Genomic DNA, 25,014 nt, shown 5'->3' on the forward strand with positions numbered 1-25,014 from the left:
AGTAACAAATCAGTCCCTCGTGGGTCAATATGACCCCTTTAGGAATGCAGTATACATAGAAAAGACAAAAAAAATGCTCAAAATTAAACTTTAGCAAAAAACTATTTTATAATGTCTATACGTGTATCTGAATGCAAACTGAAGAGATAAACTCAAGAACTAATTTTAGGACCCAGCGGAGCAGCTCATTTGCTCCATAGAGCTATAAGGCCATCTACTGGCAAAAGGTCATGAAATATATTTTTAATTAAAAGAAATGTCAGCAGAGACACCTTAAGATATTCTTAGCTGAATTAACAGGGTTATGCATTATTTGTCCAGTTATTTATAATGTAAGTTGAAAGAATGTGAAGAATGTGCTTAAATTATATTATTTATTGATAAAATCTAGTAGTTGTAAGGTAAATCAAGTAAAACAAAATAATAATAAAAAATCTCCCAAAAATGTCATTAAAAAATAGAAAACATATTATACAAATGAAATTATATAAACTTTCTGGACCAAAAATATTGTAATTTTAGGGCTTTGGGTCATTTTAACCAACAAGGGACGGATTTGTAACAGTGCAAGGGATGGATGAAGGATTTAATAATATATCATCATACTCAGAACCATTCAGTCAGAATATCCTTGATCTAAAATCTTGATCTGTATCCATGTGTATGTGTCTTTGCATATTTCTGGCCATAGACACAGTGGAGCGACATTCTGGGTTAATTAATCACACATCTGTGTTAATTATCAAAGTTGCTGATCCTGAAAAAACAACATCAACAAAGCAAACTGCAACAACTACATGCTAATATTCTGACATCAAAAGATTCCTCTCTGTTTTTCTAATGAAAAACTTTCGAGAAAACGATATTCTCCATCTCTCTTTAGGATTACAGAAAAATAAATAGCGATAGCAAAATACAGATTCAATGTACAGACATAGGCCAAATGGATTTACATGTTCTGGTAAATCTTTCAGCATCCTCTACGAGTGAGGAGAGTCCTTGATCCTCTCTGACCCCTCCACTGAACTCAGTGACACTAAAAGCCTTAAATACTGTAAGAAATGACCCACTCCCCTAGCTCCCTTAACCCGGGCAGAGCTATTTAAAGCTGTGGCGCACATACAATCCCGCATAAAACACACACATACTTGTGTAAACAACAAACATAGTAACTGCTACACCTCACCTCATCATATCTACCTATCGGCAATCTCAAAATATCTTGCTTCAGTTCTCTTCAGTCTTTACTTACAAACTACAGGCTTATATAATAATGTTAGAATGGTGTGAAATTAAATGAACAACATAGGAAGGAACACAGGGGAACATTACTAATGGCAGAGCCAAACCCACAAAATCCCATTTCTTTATTACTTGCAAGCTGCCTTTTAAGAATAAATGGTCCTTCATGGATTCCCACACTTTCATGATTTTCCCATCATTTTCTATTTTTTGTTTGTGATAACTGGATAAGGATTAAAAATAAATAAATAAATAACATTTTATAGAGATCCCACTAACAATGAGTAAATAGTTGGAATTGAGCATAAATAAAAATAATTATATTAACTATCAAAATAGCCATGACTTGTCAAGGCCTGGAAATCACACTTTTAAAATTCCCTGATAATTGTACAGTAGCAAGTCTGCAGCAGCAATACTCACCAGCAGCAGCACAGCAGATCTACTCCACCAAGACCAAATACATTAACATTGCCATATTCAATAACATGCTAACACTATTCAAAGAGTTGTCATGATTTGAAATATCTATATACATTTTTTTTCACTAGTAGAGTTTCAATTACGTCACAGATTTCATATATTCTGTCCTTATAATATACATTAAACCAAACTGATTTGACAGACCATTTTAATCCTCGTCTGTCCCTCTGGTCATTTTGACCCAAAATGAAGTTTGAAAAAATAATAATAAATTGTGTTCATCTGACTTTTAAAATTCCCTTATAATTCCATGTTTTCCATGACATGGGAACTCTGGTCATGATATTTGTTTAATATATATATTTTAAATATTGTATATGAAAGATTAAATGATTATATTTGTTATCTGAGCAACTTTATAAATTAATTTAGATTTTTTTAGAGAGGCTAAAGAAACTCTAAAAAGAAGACTCCCTTTCCAACATTTTCCACCCATATCATTCATACAGCAGGTTATACAGTAAATGCATGGGGCTTGTTCTGCATAGATATGGTACAATTATACACCAACATATTATTTGCAAGGGTGTTTTCTTCTTTTTCAAAAGACACATAGAATATGTAGAGCGTAGTGTATTGTTGAACATATAATTAATATAATCTTAACTATTAACTCGATAATTACTATAATACCTACCTGAACCATCTGGAGCAAACATATGCATTTCTTTCTGACGTCTTCATAAGGACACCTTTTGGAGAGCATCAGGACATGGGCAAGAAGAGAGTTGAGATCACTGGACAGGCCGTCATTAATGGCAGGGGAGGAGGAGGACTGTGGGTCCAGTATCGGCCCGATGTTCTCTATTCTCTTCATCACCTCCTGGTGAATGAGCTCCATCGCTGCGTGTCTGGAGCTCGAGTCTCTACTGGCCAGAGCATCCCACCTTCCCACAGAGTCTCTTACATCCATCATATATAGTCTACTATTCTTCAGTTATACACCTGACAGACTGAGCCATGCATAAGACAAAAAAGGTGTGCAAATTATTTATATAGCCAAAACAATCTTAAACCAATCTTAGCAAGATGGCAAAGGATTTCTGCAAATCCCTCTAAAAATGTTCCATATTCTGCTCATGTAAACAGACTTGCAAATGCGTGGGCATGTCTTAGCAGGCATTGTGTGTATATAATCAATGTGCTGAATTAAACAAAAGTTGTGAGGGTTTTTGTGTTTTTTTGTCGTTTAAACAAAAGAACTGACACAACTTCAAAAGCTCTAGTATAATAATTATCCATAGTATTCTAAACAAATTCCAAACCAAAAAACAGCGAGCAGAATATTATACAGTAAACACATTGTAAGAATACCGTTGAATGACGTTCAATCAAGTTCTGTTATTAGGCAACTTCCAAATATATAAGGTTAAACAATTAATAAAATCACATGTATGGTAAGTAATTATTAAGCGCGTACTATTTATATTTTTACAAAACATGTCAGAAGAAAATACTTACTAAATTCACATTCTCTCTAGTCGCCTCTGCAGCCGTTGAATGAGACCTTCCTGCGCTCTAGCTCTTCGGTCGATTTCAGTCCTTTGCACAGCGGCTTGAGTTAACATTTGATTGACAGGTACCACAGTCCAATAGTGTTCTAGAAAAAAAACGGATGGGTGGAGACATACTCACAGCGCACCAATTAAATGATTAGAAGGCGTTCCTGCCATGCCGCCCCTTTCAGTGATAATAAAACGGGAATTGTAGTTCAGACGCTCGTTAATCTCAGCGTTCTCATGGTGGCGCAAATGCAACATAGAACTACAAATACCAATATCCACAAAAAAACATCGGTAACTGCAGGGGCCCCGCCACCACTTGTTTATCTCAAAAACCCTTATGATTAATGCAAAGCTTTCACCAGATATTTCATCTATCTTATTCAATGAAAATATGTTAACTTATCTATTAAAACTATGACTATGGCATTATGTTCCTGGGTATGAAGGTATTCTCAGTAAAAATAGAACTAGAAAACAAGTAGAATATTTTTGTTGTTGTCAGCCTGACTGATCCAGAAATAATAGTAAAATAAGTGTCCATTTATGTATTTATATTTCTGGGCCTGTAGAATTCCAGCATTGTCAATTCTATCTATCTATCTATCTATCTATCTATCTATCTATCTATCTATCTATCTATCTATCTATCTATCTATCTATCTATCTATCTATCTATCTATCTATCTATCTATCTATCTATCTATCTATCTATCTATCTATCTATCTATCTATCTATCTATCTATCTATCTATCTGTCTGTCTGTCTGTCTGTTGTTTTTACCAGTATTTGTCTTGAATGTAGAAGCTGTGGTCATTGTGTGCCTGCGGAACCACTGAGGGCGGTAAAAGAAGAGGGAAATTTGAAACTGGGCGGCGCTCTGGGCTACAGCTGTTAACATGACACTCACACAGCTAATTCATATGTAGCTAGATGAATACATAATTTATTCTTGTGTAACGAAGAAACCGATTCATAATGGATCACTTAGGAGAAAAGGTATATATACTTTATGTATGATATATTGTCTTACCGAGGCTGTTATTGTTCTTAGTGATGTTTACGTTGACGTTTCACAGTCGTTAGCCTTATTAGCTTATGTTTGTATTGAGCAGCCTCGAGCAGCAGTTTAAACGGGGCTTCGTTGCGCGTTGATGCAGCCTAGAATAATATAGCTCTGTAGGTTTTGACACTGACATTCAATTATTTATCCTGGAAATGTATCTCATTTGACTGTACTATGTCTGTGTATTCAACAGTGTGGCTAACATGTTGTATTGTCAATGATTTTGGCTATTTGGTTGATTTTGTTTCTAGAAAGATGTTGACTCGGTATATATAGCGTATTGTTATCTTTCACTGATGCAACGTGTTTGGTCTTTGCTAATCTGCAAATTATTTACGATTTTCAGAGTTTTAATTTGGACTCCCCATCTAAACAAAGTTATGTTGGAAGTTATTACCAGCCTCCAGATAAGCTGTCAAGGCCCCTGTACACGAACACAGTCACAGATCCACTGGACAGAAAGAGTTCAGGTGTACAGAGCATCAGCCCACAGCTTTATCAAAGAGTACCTGATGCCGGAAGTAGAGGTATATTAGAGTTTAATAGATGCTGTATCCAAATATTTAAGACCAAAATTAAGTTTCCAAACAACTTTTCCTGCACTCGAGCAGCAGTGATAGCAGCCCTGAAAACACTGCAGGAGAAGATGCGACGCCTGGAGCTGGAGAGAGTTCAGGCAGCGAGGAACATCCAACAATTCTCTCATGCTGCTCGACACCAGACAGATGCTTCTGCTCAGAGAGAACCGGAGAACGGCACACGAGAGAATCACTCCACACAGAGGAAAGGTAACAAAGTGTTGAGCAGCAGTTATTGATCTATTCTCAGAGCGCTCAGAAAGTCAATTACTAAAGTCAAATGCAAAATTAGTAAGTACTAAGTAGTCTCTGTTTCTTTTCTTTTCAGAGCTGGTTTCTAAGCTTCATTCTGCAGAAAAGCGTTGCTCTCTGCTAGAAAAACAACTCGACTATATGAGGAAAATGGTGGAGTGTGCAGAGAAAGACAGAATCACTCACACAGACAGACTGGTGAGCAGGCAGACACAAGCAAAAGTGTTTGTGCAATATATTCAAAGAGCTTCAATATGCTGTTAATTCTCATCTGGAAAATGCATTTTGTGTTCAAACTTAAGATTTTTCAGAATCCCTCTTTATCTCTCTTTTTCTTCAACTCTAATTGGTATTTAGGACTCTCTTTGTAAGGAGAGCAAACATACAGACCCACAAATGCAGGCACAGCTCAATAAATTGGAAAAACTGGAAAATGAGTATCTCAAACTCACCAGTACACAGTGTATGGCTGAGGTACGCACGTATACCTAGACTTTATATATTATTTTCATGATATAATGATACATGATATATGTTTGGAAACAGTTTCTTATGCTCACTAAGGCTACATTTATTTAATTAAAAATACAGTAAAAAAGTTATAATTTGAAATATTATTACAATTTAAGATAATTGTTTTCTATTTTAATGCATTAAAAATGTAATTTATTCTAGTGACGGCAAAGCTGGATTTTCAGCAGCCATTACTCCAGTCTTCAGCGTCTTCACATGATCCTTCAGAAATCATTCTAATATGATTTTCTGCTCAAGAAACATTTCTTATTATCAATGTTGAAAACATTTTTGCTGCTTAAAATTCTTGTGAAAACTATACCATTCAAACATTTGTGATAAGATAAAAAAGAGAACATTAATTAAATTCATCAAAAGTGACATTGAAGACATTCATAATGTTACAATAGATTTCCATTTAATAAATGCTGTTCATTGAACTTTCTATTCATCAAAGATTCCTGAAAAAAGTTTCAACATTTCCACAAAAATATTAAGCAGCGCAACTATTTTCAATATTGATAATGATAAGAAGAAATGTTACCTGAGCAGCAAATCAGCAAAGAATAATTTCTGAAGAATCATGTGGCATTGAATACTAGAGTAATTATGGCATTTTAAAATTTATTAAAATAGAACACTTTTTCATTTGTAATATTTCACAATATTACTGTTTTTATTGTATTTTTTTGACTCAACAAATGCTGCCTTGGTGAGCATAAGAGGCTTCTTTCAAAAACATAAAAAAAAATTGTAATGTCTCTTTTGACATGTACTGTATATAGGACATGGTTTTCTTTTTCTTTTTTTTACCTGTTGTGATGTCTTTCGTCTACAGAGGAAGATTGAGCTCTTAGAACAGAAACTTTTAGAGGAGGAACATGAACGCAAACTTGTGCAGGAGAAAGCAGAGGAGGTAAAACCTAAAAGTCATGTAAACATTATCAAAAAATAGATTTATGAATCATGTTAACTTTTCCCTTAGAAAAACACCTTTTAATTAAAAAACATTCATGTCGTCTCTTTGATTTTCATCAGTTGCAACGAGAGCTTGAAAACAATCTCCTCTCACTTACTGCTGCAACTAAACCTAAAGCCAAGAAAAAGAAAGGCAAGGCCTCTTGCAAGGTAAAAAAAAAAGAAGCTCTGCAGTAATGTATTGTGAGCACTAGGTGGCAGTATATTTACAGAACAGAAAACTACCAATGTATTCTTTAGTGAGTGGTGTTAATGATTTAATGAATTTTTCTTTCATATCATGGCAGAAGTCCCCCTCAGTGAAGGTGAAAACTGCACACACCCCTAAAGCTAAACACCTCCCATTTGTGGCTGGAACAGTGAGTATGACCTCACCCCCTGACACATTAACTGGTTCTGATTTACAGTTTTAATCATATACAGTGGTCTTAAACGTCTAAAATTACTGATGAAAATGTGTGTATGTGTATATATATATATATATATATATATATATATATATATAGGGAGAGAGAGGGGTCAGTATGGTGACAGTGAAGACATCTGTAATATAATGTTACAAAAGATTTACAAAAAAAATTATTTATACTTGTTCATTAAGGAATCTTGAAAATAATGTATCATGATTTCCACAAAAGTGTTAAGCAGCACAACTGTTTTCAACATTGATAATAAAAATAAATGTTTCTTGAACCGCAAATCAGCATATCAGAATAATTTCTGAAGGATCATGTGACATTGAAGGAGTAATGATGCTGAAAATGCAGCTTTGCCATCACAGGAATAAATTATATTAAAATAGAAATAAATGTAGCTTTGGTTAGCATAAGCATATCAAAAAATATAAAGAGTCTTACTGATGTATAATTGTAATTAATGTTTTCTCTCTTTCAGTCGACCAGTCCCAGCCACTCAGTCAATGCCAATGTTCAGAGTGTGTTGCACATGATGAAGCACAGAAACCCGCAGCTGTGTGAGAGAGTGAGTGCACTGCAGAAGTCAGGTTCTGAGAACCAGCGGGTCCATCGCAGGCCTCCGTCCTCCCCCGGCAAGGCAGCTTCCCCAATGGGCAGCCTCTCTGAACTTTTGCTCTCCCTTCAGGATGAACTGGGACAGATGAGCTTGTGAGTAACACCATCCTGACCATGACAGGTCAGCTGTTGAAATGTGTTGGCGCGGATAAGAAGACATGATTTAAATATTGATTGTTTGTGTGTGTGTGTTTGTTTGAGACAGTGAACACCAGGAGCTGGTCAAGCAGATAGATGAGACCATTAAACGAGAGCTTCGTGACGATCTGGAGCGAGAGCTAGACTGTCTGGTCAAGAGAATGGAAGAGAAAGCAGCTCAAATCTCTAAACTGCGCAAACATCAGCAAACAGTGAGTTTGTACTTTGTTTTTTGCTTTTTACTAATTATAGTTACACATTACACATTCAACAGTATTTATATAAGAACCTTCTACAGGACATTGGTTCCCAACCCTTGTCCTAGAGTACCCCCAACACTGCACATTTTATGCCGGGAATACTCCACGATTTTCAAAGTCGTCGGATCGCTGTTCTTCTCACGCTACCATTTATGGCTCGTTTCCACCGAGCGGTACAGTACAGTACAGTGTACTTATTTCCGTTTCGATTGTCAGAAGTTGTGAATGGTACCAAAATGACAAACCGTACCACTTTTTTGGGACCCTTCCGTTGGGGTACTTAGCACAGTTGACCGGTACCTGAAGGGTGGTGCTAAACTCACTGCAGAACGTTGATTGGTTGACAGAGAATTGTCACTTGCGCATGCTACAAGGGGAATGACAACACAAGAGCCTTTGCTCAAACAAAGCTTGTCTTTTTGTGACAAACAGCCACATGCCAAGAAGCAAGAACAAGATATGTTGTATGTCCTCCATTGTTTACTGTGTCACTTTCTTCTTTGCGTGAGAATGATGTTGATCGCTGCACTATGCCTATAAAGTAAGGGTGCTTTTGGCAGTGGAAGTGCAAGCCAGATCAGGGTTTACCATCCCGAATCATACTGTACTGTACATTAGTTGCTGTTGTGTGCGTATTACACGATGGATCAGCGACAGTGGGTCACGCATTATACAACATTTGAATAGAATGAATCGCAGACAACTCTGTCTGGTCTACAAACTACGTTTCACAGCCAAACACACGCGAGAAGTGATACAAGAAATAACGTAAAATCGTGTGTGAGACTGCGAGAAAATGCTTGCTTGCTGGTGTGAAAGGTCTATGACTCATCCCCCTGAACTTGCCCTGTACCTTGCCCTCTCATTGGCTTTAGGTTGTCGCTGATGTAATTTCCAGTAAAAACACATTTCACACTGTATGACTCTGCATGAGTCACAGACAGGTCCTGATATTTAGCATGCTAAATATTTCACAGGCATTGGCAATGCATCTGCGCTTCTCTCAGATCACGTGTTTGATCATAAATAGTACGCTATTGTCACTCACATGAACAAGCACATATTTTCCTCAGATTTCGGCCATTTGACTGTGATTTTCACAAAAACTGTCGGCTAGTGAAAATCGGGGCTTAAATTGTGCAGTGTGTACACGGCATTAGATGTCTCCCTGATCAAACACAATGGATTCAACTTATCAGCTCAGTACTAAAGACTCTTAAGACCAGGGTTGGGAACCACTGCTATAGGAAAATGCTAAAATGGTAAATGGACTGCATCTATATAGCGCTTTCAACAGACCCATTGCCATCCAAAGCGCTGTACATATTGCCTCACATTCACCCATTCATACACCAACGGCGTTGTCAGCCATCTAAGGCGCCATCCAGCTCGTCGGGAGCAGCTGGGGTTAGGTGTCTTGCTCACGGACACCTTGACACTTGGTCAGGTGGAACCGGGGATTGAACCACCAACCTTCCAGTTTGTAGACAACCTACATGAACCACTGAGCCACTGCCAACCCACAGGAAATACCAATACATCAAGTTGCTCTGCGTCAAAATGTGTGTTTTTGCTCCTGTAGGTCCAGAAACTCTCCCAGCCATCCTGTAGCCCCAAGCAGAAGCAGCAGAAGTCACATTGGACCGCCAGTGTAGAGGGCAAAACCAGGGCACAGAGTGGGGTACAACCATTGCCACCGTCCCCTGTCAAAGCCTCAACCAGCACGGGACAGAAACAGAGCAGGAGCAGTCAGGAGTCCCTAAAGCTCCTCAGAGAGACACAGAAACTGTGTTCTAGCCTCCGCAGACAGGACATCACATGGGACACGTAGTTACATATCCTGAAACACACACCCAGAAGAGTCACTACAGTTCAAGAGGACGCCCTCAGAAGATCACAAAACACTGATTCATCTGCGTCCAAATCCAGGAAGTCTTTATAACTTTCAATGACTTAAATGAGCTGAATTGATTTTTATTTCTGTTTTGTTTGAATAACAAGTTGTAAATAAATAAAATATCTACGTATGTTTTAAAGTGCAGACCAACTTGGCTTTTTAATCTGCAGTTATATTTATTAGCAAGCTGATCTCAGATCACTTTTCTCAATCCAATTAATTTTCGAAGGATCAAATTAAATCCCATCCTACATTTTCTGGTTTCACCCAAAAATAAGACACAAAATAGAAGTAATAATTAACACTTATTTTATATAATCAGTAAAAAAGAAAAAAAAATTAAGCTTTTTATTTATTTCACCCACTCAAAGTGAGAAAATAACACCAGGAAAGGTAGCGATGGTCACAAGGGAAAACGAGCATCCTTGCATTATCAGCTTTTCTGTGCTTTCTTTCTTATGAGATTTACAATCAGCTGACACATTGTTTCCTCCACTGTTTCCAAAACAAACTGATCTCATTCTCCGACACATGATCTTATTTCAACCACGCTGTATACCTTCAGAAACCACAAATGTAAAAAAATATAAAAGAATAGAGCAGATGATGTAAATTAATATGTAAAATGGGGGACAAACGCATTCTAGATGTAACCAGGCAGAAAAGATGGACTCTTGTTCAGACGGTTTTATTGGATTACACTCTGTGACACAGTACAGATTAAATCAGTATTGCATAAACTCATTTGAATACAGGAAACACTGGCAAACACACACAAACTGCAAGATGATGTCATCTGCATGTTTTTTTGTGAAATTTTGACTGGTTGTTACTGTGCATCATGCACCCTCATGGTCATCTTTTCAGTAGTGTGTGGTATGGGGAAAACATTGAATCACAATGCATGCACATCCTGTCCAGAGAAGAAATTTGAGGATTTAATGCAGACTAAGCAGGAATGGAGCTGACCCTCAGGGTGAGCGCATATCCTGTTAAACATTACAGAGTGTGTTTTGAGGACTGTTTTCTAGGACGCAGTTACATTGAAATATATTAAACATAGTCCAGGGATTAAAAGACGTTTTAATGAAAATCCTCACTGGACTTTTGTTGTAAACTTAATTATCTTAAGGCTCTTTATTCCAAATAATATCAGAGCTAACCCACCCCACCCCACGTTCCCTTATCTGTTCTCTAAGGTCCTCTGGGGCTGGTCTGATTGTTATTCCCTGAAACATTCAGATTGTTTCGGATTTTAAACTGTATTTGTTTATTATGCTCGGTCTGTGAGTGACCTTGGCTTCTAGCAAGGTTATACTTTATTATATATAACCCTTTTTTGCTTGCTTAACACAAGTGCATGAAATCTTGTTCAGTTTTATGGTTTGTAAGTCCATTTCCATCTCAGACTACAAAAAAAGTAATGAGATCAAATAAGATATAAAGTCAGCCAAGTTACAATTTGGAGACAAAGTCACAATTAAAAAAAAATAAACAGTCACAGTTGCCAGATTTAATGGTGCATTGGGACAATCGCAATTCATTTGATTTATTTTAGTCTTGATTCTGCCACTGTAAAAGTGTTAGTCAAAAAGGAAACATAAAACGACACCCACAACTGTTTTACAACACTCAAACTTTAATTAATTGATCACATTTTCAACCTAATTGCGAATGCAGATCTGAAACGAGGGAAAACACAAGAACAAAAGAAAGATGCCTGAGTTCCAGAGAAATAAAACCAACATTACAGAGCATAAAACAATTAAGGCAGACTTTCTGGAAACAGACACAAATGTAATCGCCGAGAGCGTGTGTGGGGCGTGTGCAGTTTCATGAGAAACATTTTTAAAAAATGCACTACTGGACAATAGGCCAAAGGTAATTACAGTTACTTAAAAAAAAAGACATTATTAACCCATTGTAATTAGATAACTGAATGTTGGCGCAGGCAAGATGCAATACTCCATGTTTCTCTCATTAACCAAGCACAACTTCAATAATTCAAACCTTCACTCTAAAAGTCCCTTTTAGTACAAGTCTTCATGACAATAGTAATCTTCATCTTTTAATATCTTAAATAATTAAGGCACTTTTTCTTCAAAAGGTGCAGAAAGGAATGCAACACTAGCTCAGGGAGCGATGGCATTGTTATGGCTGTTTCTATGGAAAACTGATGCATGCACACAAACATAATGGCAAAAGAAAACAAGGCCACAGACTAATTAAAGTTAGGTTGAATTCTCTGAGTGTGCGAGAGTCGTTTAACTATAAACATTAACATCCTTCAATGAGCTCTGAATCTGGAACTAAAATGGACAGTTCACCCCAAAAATTCATTCCAAACCTGTATGACGATATTCTTCAGTGTACACAACTTACAGTGTTAAGTGTTTTGTCCATATAATGACCATTTTTACTAAAGGAAGAAATGCATACAGGTTTGAAATGACAATTGTAATTTTTGTGTGTACTCTCCCTTTACATCCATACATGTAACATACCCTTTCCAGCCCTTTGCATGCACAGCTATAATCCATTTGCAACTAAGTGGGATCTTTGGATGTAGCCTGATGCTATACAGACAATACTGTGATGAGTTGTGTAATTATGCTCATTATTAAAATAAATGACAAATCGAAACACTTTGCAGTCTGAACCTTTCTTAAGTAGCCAGCGTTTTTAATTTGGCAAAGCTGAAGAGAAATGGCAAACAGTAGGATTTTAACGGACTACAATATGGGCAAGATGAAGCTTGTGAAGCATTATAGCAGCTTTTTAGTGACTCATGCTAAAATAGACACCTTTGGCATTTAAGCACCGTGATATGACAATGCACAAGCAATTAGAGTGGTTCAATAAAGAGTGAGGCCTTAACAGTCATCCTTTGAGAAACATGCAGTTGACACAATGGTGGGAACATTTCGACGTTGGGATGTCAGAGAAGCAGATGAAACTAAAGCACGCACCAAACAAATCAATTCATTCTTACAAAATTTGCAACCCAAATAACATGAATCACTTCCTAAGCCAACAACATTACAACTCACAGAGGAAGTTATTAGCAGCAAGCTAATCGAGATTACTACATTTCAAATTTTAGAATACAGGAATGGAAAGGGGGGAAAATATACACGTACCAGCACACTAGCCAGACAAATGCATTTATGAACAGAATACTAACCAAACATGCTGAACAAGGCAGGAATTAGTCTAGGTCAATTCCGCTTTTGAAACAAATCTACTCAAACTCAATTATTATATTCAAGAAATCAAACCCAAGCATTAAATTGTGAGTCTGACAGCTCTATTCTAAGTCTCCAACAAAATCTGCAGATGAATGTCGCAATACAAAACATATCCTGAATGCACTTTTCTAGGGCACATTTCAGTTCTCTTTAAGGGTATTTACTCCTAGAAAAACATCAGGATTTGCGTTTTAACGGTCCTGAAGTATTTACACCTCAGCTTAAGACATTCAGTGCCTTGTATAAAATTATATTGATTTCAGTTCATGGTCAGAGAGTTTAGATTATGTACAACTATCGATCTGCTTTTGAATGGGTGTACTAGAATCGGACGTTTTTGTACTAGCAAAAAAAATGACCCTTGAGAACTGAGAGCTTTTGGGAAACATGACATATTAATCCATAAACAGCAAACAAATGAATTAACCTTTTAATTATCTACTCTGTATAATATAGCGATCAGTCCAGCTGGCAGACACTAGATCTACTTCATCGATACAAGCACGCATGCGTGTCTATAAACACACTGACATACAGGCAGACACACTAACACAGAGCCTGGCCTCGACGGCGGCCCGCCACGAACGCATTCACACTTTTAAGGCTCACTTTTAAGGCAGCAAGCCACTGCCTCCACCTAAAGGCACTTTGACTCAAATGTCAATCATTCAGAATGGGATCCTCTGATCTCACATAGTGCCTCATTCCGTTCTCATGTCCAGCAGAATTTTATAATTCTAATAGAGACTCGTTTCAGCTGTTAAGTAGAACTGGATTGGCCAGGCCTCTATTGTTTCAAATCCCCATAAGCACGCAAAAGTACAACTTAAAATGGCCGATATGCTGACAAGTCCTTCACAATGAACCCCAATGAGGTCATGGGATGTTAACTAAGGCTATATAACGCATCTCTAATATTACCCAGCAATCCACTGTCAAAATTGGGGGGAAATTGGAGCATGATGCCAGGTTTAACTGATGTCTACTGGTTCTCTAACTGTAGATGGTTAACAGTGAGGGACTAAGAAGAGGAATGTAATTTATTGCAAACACTTTGGCTCTCTTGGTTGGTATGAATGAGAGCAATGGCCAAAAAAGGGTTTTAAAAACACCACAACACAGGCAGACACAAACCAAAAGACGATGTGATGAAAATGAAAACCGGGGGGGGGGGGGGGGGGGGGGGGTAATAACTGTAATAATAACTATACAGATATTATTTTTCCACTTGTTGAAGATGAAGGTAAAATATAAAGAACCAGTCATGGCAACTGAATAAAACACTTTTCTAGTGAAGATACCTGACCATTGTGAAATCAACACTGGAAATGGGGAAGTATTGCCACAGGCATGATGAGAAGATTCCATCTCATGTGCCTTTCAGAGGAAACACCATGATATTGAGGAGTCAAATAATTGTGTTGTCATCAAAAAAATGAAATTTACAGACATGACTTAATTTAGAAAGTTGTGGCTGTTCATGAAAGATTTTGCATACCCCATAATTCCACCGATCGAAAAAAAAAAACGTAGGGCATCACTCTGTGTGTTGTGGGAGTTTGTGTTAATGAACTTGAGTGCTTGTGAGAGCTCTAACAAATTAAATATAAAGCTCCAATCACAGGCATCAAATGTCATCAAATGAGGCTAAACATAGGGGAGTCAAAAGAGTGTTTAAGAAATATCATAGAATCTGTGTACGTGTCTCTCTCTCTCTTTTGGGGTCGGAGTGTAGGTTTTGTGGTGCCTTCAGGTGGCAGAGTGTTACAGGGTGTGGTAGTTGCGATCCTTGGATTTGCAGAACTTGTAAAGGAAAAAGATGACAGCTTGAAGGCCAAGGACTAACACTATTCCCCCAATGAAACTGGCGGCATCGAATGTGGACGTCTTAGATGGAGAAGCTGTAGGTGACATGGTTGAGGTTGTGTCTGTAGAAAAAAACAAAACAAATTTGCAGTCAAACCTAACAGGGTGAAGATTCCCTAAGAGGTGTAGACATCAGAGAGAGCTTTACTTACTTGTGGCCGTCGCGTTTGTAGGAGCTGAAGTGGAGGTGATTGTCGAGGAAGGGATTGTCGAGGAAGCGATTGTCGTAGCTAAACAGAAATAAGTGCTGTTCAGATTCATTTTTATATTTCAACAGTAAACACTAAAAATGCCAATACATCACATTTTACAGACTGCTCTGTTATAAACTGATGTTGGTGTATTTTTTTATGCATTTTAAAAGTCATCGTGAGACTGGTTCGAAGCAAATACATGTGATAAAATGCTCTGTGCGAGTGTTTGTTCAGGTCTGTATCTATATTGGAATGTAATAAAGGAGGTGTCATAGCTTATTTCATAGTGCGTAGGGGCCTGAATCATTGAGATGTAAGTGGGCTTTAATTCTTATTAATCAATTAATGAAATTATTTTACATTTGAGGATTTTATTGTTTACTTTTTTATTCATTATTGTTATCTGTCATTCTATTTTAAGATTAATATATTTTATGGCTCTTTATTTATATTGCATGGTCAACCAATATTGTTTTTAAATGTGCTCTGAATAAAACTTGCATTGGGCTTTGAATTGGGTAGGTATGTGTTCTGAGGTGTGTATGAATGCAAATGAGGCAAGTCTGGAAGGTCGTACCATTGGTAATGTTCGTGGGGCTGGTGGGGCTCACTGTCACGTTCTGCGTTTGTTCTGCAATCCAGAGAAAAGAGTCATCATCCAAACATAAAGCTGGTCAAGTCACAGAACATTCATATCATAGCTAATGACCCAATTGCTTATGTTTTGCAGTTGATAAATGCTACAACCAAGCACTGTTTTAGTCATTATAAAAAGGAGCTTGAGATAGTGGGACAGGACTTACCAGGGCAGTTCGTACTGATGCAGTTGGCTGTTTGGTTCACACCACTGCTATTAACGCACTTAGATGTGTAATTTGTCATGGCATCATCTGAAAAAAAGACAAGACCATATAAAGTCATTGTGCATTTGAACTGCAAGAGAGAGAAATTTGAAACTCAAATGTGGGCATCTAAATCTCAACTGATTGGCTGAAATATTTTAGCTGCACTAATTAAAATGGCATGTTTTTATTATTTGTGGTATGGACGATTTAAAAATAATCCTTGTACACTGGAGGTGGAGGAAAAAGGCACTTTTCTTTACTTGTTATGAAACGCAGTAAGACATACCATATTGCTTAAATCCATACTTAATATATATTAATAAATACATTTTGTGTGTGTGTGTGTGTGTGTGTGTGTGTGTGTGTGTGTGTGTTTATATTACAGGATAGTAAAACCTGAGATCACCTACATTGTGGGGACCAGATAGCGATTTATTGTTTTTTTTGTTTATTGGTATGTTTTTTTTTGAAAATGTAAAAATGCTAAATGTTTCCTGTGATGGGTAGGTTTAGGGGCAGGGGCAGTGTAGGGGGACAGAATGTACAGTATGTACGGTATAAAAACCATTACGCCTATGGAATGTCCCCACAATTCACAAAAACACAACGTGCAAACACACACACTCATATATATATATATATATATATATAAAGTGGAAAGAACTGGGGTGATTTTTATATATATATATATATATATATATATATAAATAAAAAGTGGAAAGAACTGGGGTGATTGGATCGATTTAACCGGGTGATTTTTTCGTTTAACCTTACTTATAAAAATGTTATTGATCCAGAAATAACGAGGATAAAAAGATAAAGAGAAACAGGAGGAGGAATCAAGAATGATTTTCCAGAAACTTCTGTGCCACTATCAGCTGGTTTCCATTTAGAATATCCTCCTGTGTCACACATGAATAGCCTTGTATGCAAGTATGACAGACAGCTCAGCGCTCAAATTCCTACTGATAGCAATAATTCAATTTTTACACATTGTTTCGTAATCCACTTTACCAACTGTTGTCTTCCTCATGTTTGTTATTGACATAAGTTCAGAAAGTCCTGTCACAATGGACTCATTGACTAACTAACACACAATATGAGCTTAAAACATGTGAACATTGTCACAAATAAATCATGTTCCTTTATTATTTTGTACTTAAAAATATCTAGAAACGTAAAACCATTTTAAAATCACACACAAATAACTAAAACCATCATTAAAAAAAACATTTATATGATATTATTATTATATAAAATAACCAGGTTCTCAAGGCTTGAGAAATAATCTTGGGTAGTCTTAGTCTAGGCCCGTATAAAAGATTTTGGCTGTTGCTACAACTTGCTGTTTTGTGACTGTAAATCAAGTTTGACGAGTCAAGCACAGCAGGCTTCTCTTTTAGTTTGAGTGTTCTTAACCGTCACGGACTATTTTATTTCAAAACAATGTGCTTCTTGAGAGTGAACTGAGCCCCAAGAAAAAGCCTTAACAGGTGGCTGAATGTATGAAGTACATTGTGTTCTTTATAGCCTCAAGACAGCATACACAGAGAAAGAAATGTCACATGCTTTTGTGAAAGGTACAACTCTCATGTTGAAATTCCACGATGACAACATCAAGATGTTTTCAATTCCTTGCTTTCTGAATAAGTGCTTGACAAGCAAAAATGTCCACACATTCCACACTGCTTCCCACCCTCAGCAGTTTGTATGGACAGCAAAACAAATTCAGCTACCCGGCTCAAGTAATGATTGAAGGGATATGTATACAAGTTCATTACTTTAAAAGGACTGCACAGGCACTTTCTGGAGCAATAAGTTGAATGAATATGATGCCAATCACCCCGCTTTTACTGGTTTTCACAGATTATACTGCAAAACCTGCTGTTGAGATTCTATTCTTAACAGAACATAGTGAACATCTGTGCAATCTCATTACTCGTGTGTCTGGCAGGAATTGTCGGTGGGGGGAGTGAATAACCAGCGCTCTCCTCCACCCTCAATACCACGACTGAGGTGAGACCCTTGAGCAAGGCACCGAACCCCAACTGCTTCCCGGGCGCCGCAGCAATGTGGCTGCCCACTGCTCTGGGTGTGTGTTCACGGTGTGTGTGTGTGTGTGTGTTCACTACTGTGTGTGTGCACTTGGATGGGTTAAATGCAGAGCACAAATTCCAAGTATGGGTCACCATACTTGGCCACACCTCACTTCACTAAATATATCTAAACTATATTTTTATGAAAAAAATAAAGGTTATTTTAGCTTTAAGTGTCAGATGGATGGATGGATACACACTACTATAGTATGGAAGTCAGCAACTGTTTGGTTACCAACATTCTTCAAAATATCTTTTTTTGTATTCAACAGATGAAAGAAACTCATACAGGTTTAGAACAACTTGAGGGCAAGTAAATGATGACGCAGTTCTTATTTAGGGTGAACTATCCCTTTAAATGATATTCAATAATTGTGTTTTAATTGTACGTTGACAGTAATAATAACTACATTCACTACAACAATAAAAACGTACGATACCGGTACCGGTATTATGTATAATTTGTAATAAATATCAATAATTATAACAGAAAAACAATGAAATTAATATTATTATTAAAGACTGTTTCAACAGTCCAATCTGTAATAGAAGTAGTGAATGAAACACTACATATAGTCTACAGAGGTGTGTGATTTTGGTAAGTTTACATACAGTATGCTACAAAGTTATGATTATGTCAGATCACATCAGCAAACAGGTATTGATATTTAATGTAATGAAACATTTCAATATTTGTTACGCAAACACTGCGCCTTCCAGTTCGTCTCACCTTCCTTCTACACCCACACAGAGCCATATGTCAATAATTCAAATGAGTGCATTTACAGTCATGTTGCAACACAGTTTTAGCCTGAACATTGTCTCAAACAGGTCACTGGAAACCATGGCTTTGTGGAAACGCCCTCCATTTATTAAAAAAAAAAAAAGTCCCGTCTTGAAAACAGAACACCTGCTTTTACCCCATATTTTAAACCTAGACACAATAAAGAGTAAATATAAATACTCAAACCTATTTCTAATTATCAAAAGAACCCGTTTATACTAGCCACTACTAGTTTGCACTACAGTAGGAAAGACCCAGATATTTCCAGTCTGTTGTTTGACTGAATGAGTGTAAACCGATCCCATCATCTCTAGGGGGCCGATAGCACAATGCTAATGCTACTGGCTTTGTTATAGGGGGAGGTGCGGTTACAGACACAACACCTGCTCGGGCCCATCAGACCACTTCTCCTTGCTGTCAAGCATAGTCTCATACTTTAAGACACAATACAGATTCACAGAGTGTGGAGAAAGACAGCTGACTTTTAATTTAAGATAGAGAACAAAGCCTGTGAAAGTGCTCCTTCAAGGAAGTGGTTTATAACCATATTGTTGCAGGTAGTGTAATATAAATTCTGTTTAACTATTAACCAATAGACAGATTTCAAAAAGTGAAAAAAGTATTTAAAAATAAATAGGTTTTTCCACATTTTTACAGGAATTGTCATTACTGTAATACAAAACTCTTGCCCTGTACTACAATATTGAACAAAATACTATGCATCAAGCATAATAGTAAACACTACAAAACTATCAATCACGGCCTCTACCTACTTTATATGGTTTACCATGAATCTTAGAATAGCCAAGGATCTAGTAGCAGGCATCTCTCCTACTATGTTAATGCAAACTCAAATCTGGGGAGAAGTTTAAGATCAGTGATGTCTTTAAAGTCCTAATTTAATTCAATTTGAATCAATATATGAAATATATTTCATTCTTACTCATTCATTTCTGTTGTCATTTGAATTTTACACTCCCTTTCATCCATGATATGGCCACTTTCTTTCTGCTTACTTTGTGTCCTTTTTTTTCCTTCTTTTTCTGAAGAGCCTTGAGCGCCATAGCAACAGTGTGTGCGTTTCATTAGTATATTTACTCTCTCTGATTCAATTCACGTCATCCATTAGCAAAGCGGCATGGAGAAGGACTCCAGGGATAAAAGGGCAGTTACCTCAGTTACTACAGTTACTGACCGAAACCAGCATTAAGCACTGAATGAACTGCCAAACACAGGTTATTATCTGTACACCACATCAGGGACACTTTAGACAGTTACAGGGATCTGTGTTTAGATGCAACTTATGAGCAGACCCACTAATGTAATCTGGGAACTACAGGTTATGCTTAGATTTTTTTCTTCGGGTAATGGGAAAAAAATAAGGCTTTCCGTTAATATGAGCAAACTGGTTTATTCATCCCACTTGTAAAGTAGTCTTAATAGGAAACATCTATCTCTCTCTCTCCCTCTCTCTCTAATAATTTCACAGTTACTCTCAAAATTAATGTAGAAACAACTTATAGACAGTATATTTTTCAATATTTGTTGCAATGGCATCTTTTTAATGAATGAAGGCCAGTATCGCTGATACTTAATACTACTGATGTCTCTAAGAAATTGTATAAACAAAAATGTTAAACATTAATGATAGACATTCAACATAATATAATTGAAAGCTATCAATTTCAACATTTATTAGGCTTTAAAAATATTAACAACTTTTAATTTAAGTGAACTTAAAACAATCTTCACATAAACCCATTATAATAAATGTAATTTGCTTGTGGCCTTCCTACCTGTTAGAATTGAATAAAGTGATCAAACACTTTACAGTCTCAACTGCATAAATAATAGATTAAATATAGGATAATCCTTTTTAAAGCTACAATTTTCTCTGTTCTTTTTTCTTTGATTAACATTAATGACAGCTATCACAGCAACTGGTTTATTAGGCTGCTGTGACTTTAAGATCTGCCGCTGCCAAACATGACGCACTGCCACACGCATCTCATTTTCTCACAACTCTTTAAATTAATTTAAGATGTTATTTAAATCAGTTAAGACTGCTCTTATGAGAATACTTGACAAAACTGACCTTGTTCGTTCACGCGCAAAAGAGAACTCGATGCTTGTGCGGGCGATACTGGCGCGTGTCTTTCTGTTCGTCGTGTGTGTCAGGACATTCACAGAAAAGCGCAACCTCTTTTGTCTTGTGCTTAAATGGTTTAAAAGCATTTGCATGAATAAGAGCGTGATCATATAATGTAATGCAAAAACGGATGCTGAGTTAATTGTGTTAAATATTTTTAACGTGTTAAACGGAAAAGACTTATTGCATGGGTTAACGCGCTTTTGACAGCACTAATATATGCGTGTGTGTGTGTGTGTGTGTAGCTTTTCATTTCTTAAACAACCATGTAGGAAGACACATAATGGCCATATTCCTGGATGACAATGTCAAGATTAATTAGGCTCAAATTGTAAAAGAATGGTTAACATCACTACATATATTTCCATTAAGAAGTGCATCAATTTTTGGTCAAGATCTTGTACCACGCAAGAGTCCAACACCCTGTAAAGTCTCCTCCAGCACATGCCAAAGACTTTCAATGAATTTAATGTCTGGACTCAGAGGTGCCAATTCATGTGTGAAAATGTTTCTTCATGCTCCCTCCCAACCATTCTTCCACAATTTGAGCCTGATGAATCCTGACATTGTCATCCCGGAATATGGCCGTGATGTGTCTTCCAACATGGTTGTTTAAGAAATGAAAAACTACACACTCCAAGGATAAGGGTTAGAAGAACTGTTGCCAAACATATATATAGAAACATAATAATCACTGCAATAATAATCAAATGAAAGACACTTTAGCATATATATAAACCACGATTAAGCAGCCTTGGAAAGAGTTTGGAAAACAGAACCTTGTCAGCATTATACTGTTTTGAGGTCAGTTAATGGTTGTCATGTGAGCTTTGAATTTGACATGGAGGAGGGACTGACCTGTGCAGTTCATCCAATGGCAGGAAGTCACATTTTCACATGCATCACAAGACCCCAATGAACTACAGTCTTCATCTGCAAAAGAAACCAACCATTAAATTTACAACAATCATGTCATTGGCAACACATTGGCATATCTAATACAAGTTTACTCCATTGTTGACCTAGATATACTGGCAGAGTAAGTGTCAGTGTCATCTCTTGGCCTTTAAACCTGAAAACAAGGAATACTATGTAACCACAAAATATTTCAATCAGTAAACCATTTTCCAAGTCTCTAGGTGAAAGATAACAGAGCCATGCTTACAATATGCCAATCTAGAATCTTCTCTGCTAGTGAAAGGACACATTTAATCTTAAATAGTGTAGATGAGGAGTAGCTGAACAGATAAACTGGGAAGAGGGCCAATGAATCTTGTGACCAGTGAACATGATCTGATATCTCTGGCAAAAACCAAACAAAGGTTGTTTAAAACCCTAGTGACACTCAAGTCACAATGAAATAGAAGTAACGACAGATCTTTCCGTTTACCCACGTGAGCTGGAACTTCATTAAAAATAAATGTCAACCATGCATTCCTAATATTGGAATCCGAATTAAGTTTATGCTGCGTTTATTGCTTAGAAGTTCGATCCGGTTTAGCTCCACGTAGACCTATGTTATTTATCTATGTCAGGCACGAATCGGTGGGTGGGACTACAGAACCAGGCGTGCGTCTTGAGGTGAAGTTTCACTGCACTCTGACGTCACGGGGACGCACATTCACAGATCGATCGTTTGCTGAGCCAGCTGTCAAAAAACTTTTCTTGACTAACAAGCAAGTTTCAGCTCTGAAACTTACAGCATATTCTTATATTACCAATACCATGACCTTTTATATATCAAAGCTCAAGGAAAGTTGAGCAGTCTTGCATACATAAAATTAAACATATACATTCACAATAAGATCAATAACGTGTAGGTAGAGAGAAAAAAGTGCCCAAAACTGCTATCAATGTAGGCAGCCCACTAGATTTTAAGACAGTCCAAGTGAACATGTCTTTGTCCCAACAGAGACAGAGACAGAGATGAGAGAGAGAGAGAGAGAGAGAGAGAGAGAGAGAGAGAGAGAGAGAGAGAGAGAGAGAGAGAGAGAGAGAGAGAGAGAGAGAGAGAGAGAGAGAGAGAGAGAGAGAGAGAGAGAGAGAGAGAGAGAGAGAGAGAGAGAGAGAGAGAGAGAGAGACAGCCCAACATGTGATTCTCTGGATAAATATAGATCCTCACATCGCAGTAGATCTAATGGAAGCAAAGCCACAAAACAACAACATAGAAAACCTGATATATTTGATTACATAACAGCGGCACCACAGTGACCGTTTTGTGTAAGACTAAAAGTGATTAATTATTTCAGTTTGGGGAAAAACTATACTGTTTTAGTTCCACGTTACAATCACGTTAGTTTGCGGAGAGAGGCAAAAGTACTTCAACCGCCTTAAACTAGGTTTGGAATCAAGAACCGGTTCTTTAAAACAATTCAGTCAAAGTACCGGCAAAGATTTTTTTTTTAATTCCTTAACGACAATTGAACGTTCATAACTTCCGCCGGTATGGAATGGACAGCGTAGTTTCCTGTACTACGCCACTACTGAATCTACAGCGCAAAACCTATACATCACGACCAGGATGGACATTTCTCGAACAGTTGATTCTTACGAGTCGATTCTTGAAGTGAATCAAAAACACACAGGGCGACCAGAGAAGTTGAAGTCCTGAATAAACGACTCTTTGGAATCGGTTCCTTTAGTGTATTAAAACACGCAGAGCAAAAAGTGTAGTCAGATTACAGTGCGTGGCTCTTATTAGGCAGTTCTTTAAACATCTCTATGTAGATATATAGTTTTTAATGTATTTCTAAATTTGATCTGCTCTGTTGAAATCTGAAATGACCTCGTCATTTGCCAACAGACTGACGAGGGCAGTTGATGCAATAAGAACTGAATCATTGCCCAATGTTTATTCCTCAAAAGTGCTAAAAGAATCATTAATGGAATGGAACCGTTGTGGAACAGGAATCGCAACCACCCCTAATTAAAATCACAGTTAAGGTGTAGTGTAGGCGTGTAGCCGATGGCGTGATAGAGACTGTTTTGGTTTGCGTTGTGCCAACACGACACGCTGTTACATTAAAGATGATAAATTTTCTCACCCGTCACAAATTCCTGTCTTGTCATTGATCCCAAGAGGGTTAGTAATAATGTCACGAAGAAAAATCTCCAAAACATGATGTCTAATTGGTCTATTCTCAGTCCTCGTTCGGGCGTTCAGGTCGAGCTGTCTGCAGTTTCACTAGTGCTGCTGTGTGGATGTGGCTGCGCTTCCTGCTTTCAAGATCACGTGACCGTGTATTTTCATCATTGGATGGAAAATGTCTCTTGAAAGCGTGTGGCAAAAACCTTTTTTTCCTGCAGGGGGCGCTTGGGGGCTCACAAAGTAAAAAAAAATACATTGAGCCGCAAAAAGAACATCTCAGGGCCGTTTGTGTTTGATTGGTGCCATTTGTGTTTTTAGAAAGTGTAAACGTTTAAAGCTGTTAATTACTTGAACTTGTACCTGACATTTAAATAGAAACATGCTCTGACCCTGGCTATAAAACAAGTTTAATAATAGTAATCAACAAACAACTGTGATTGACCCATCCTGACAGGCGCTGAAAAAAGTAACATCTACCACGTGATAACACAGCGCCACTTTAACAGTAATATTGACGTAAACCTTTAACTGTATTTGAATGGAAAATAAACACTGAAAAGTTACGAAGTTATGAATAAAATAATATAATTTAAATCTCATCGTATTTTACGTTAACTAGCGTTTTGGCCCTCTGCCTTATTTCAGACCTCTTTTCCTGCTGATAACCATTCCAATCTCTTATTGCCACGTGTTTCCCTAACACTTCCTACAAATGTTCCCTTGCCATGTATAACAATAAACCTCAACTGGCGAAATCATGCGTGCAATATTTGTTTAGCTCATTAATAATTTGTAAAACGAC

At 37.3% G+C, this 25,014-nt stretch overlaps 3 protein-coding genes across 4 annotated transcripts in view; 1 reads left to right on the forward strand and 2 right to left on the reverse strand.

Annotated features, from left to right (window-relative positions):
* sesn1 (sestrin 1) overlaps window positions 1–3,275 on the reverse strand; it is a 50,462-nt gene extending 47,187 nt beyond the window's left edge. The window contains exons 1-2 of one of the 2 annotated variants that reach the window (XM_079831232.1): window positions 3,187–3,275; window positions 2,363–2,678 (exon numbers count right to left, since the gene is read on the reverse strand). In XM_079831232.1, coding sequence (XP_079687358.1) covers window positions 2,363–2,641 — 279 coding nt within the window. In that variant the 5' untranslated portion in view covers window positions 2,642–2,678; window positions 3,187–3,275. The remainder of the gene's footprint in view (window positions 1–2,362; window positions 2,679–3,186) is intronic. The other variant, XM_079831231.1, reaches the window with a different exon arrangement.
* An 824-nt stretch (window positions 3,276–4,099) lies between these two features.
* cep57l1 (centrosomal protein 57, like 1) lies at window positions 4,100–10,084 on the forward strand. The gene is made up of 11 exons (XM_079831274.1): window positions 4,100–4,227; window positions 4,641–4,821; window positions 4,906–5,082; window positions 5,201–5,322; window positions 5,482–5,598; window positions 6,476–6,553; window positions 6,676–6,765; window positions 6,903–6,974; window positions 7,510–7,739; window positions 7,852–7,996; window positions 9,627–10,084. The coding sequence occupies exons 1-11, from the start codon at window positions 4,207–4,209 to the stop codon at window positions 9,873–9,875; spliced, it is 1,482 nt and encodes a 493-aa protein (XP_079687400.1). The 5' UTR covers window positions 4,100–4,206; the 3' UTR covers window positions 9,876–10,084.
* Window positions 10,085–10,620: 536 nt separating this feature from the next.
* Window positions 10,621–24,335, reverse strand: cd164 (CD164 molecule, sialomucin). Its single transcript, XM_079831167.1, has 6 exons — window positions 24,169–24,335; window positions 21,982–22,056; window positions 16,053–16,139; window positions 15,827–15,880; window positions 15,208–15,285; window positions 10,621–15,117 (listed from the first exon to the last, which is right to left on the reverse strand). Exons 1-6 carry the CDS (start codon window positions 24,242–24,244, stop codon window positions 14,954–14,956), a joined length of 534 nt encoding a protein of 177 aa, XP_079687293.1. The 5' UTR covers window positions 24,245–24,335; the 3' UTR covers window positions 10,621–14,953.
* Between the last annotated feature and the right edge of the window lie 679 nt (window positions 24,336–25,014).

This window comes from Gobio gobio (assembly GCF_949357685.1).
Source record: "Gobio gobio genome assembly, chromosome: 12".
NCBI lineage: Eukaryota > Metazoa > Chordata > Actinopteri > Cypriniformes > Gobionidae > Gobio > Gobio gobio.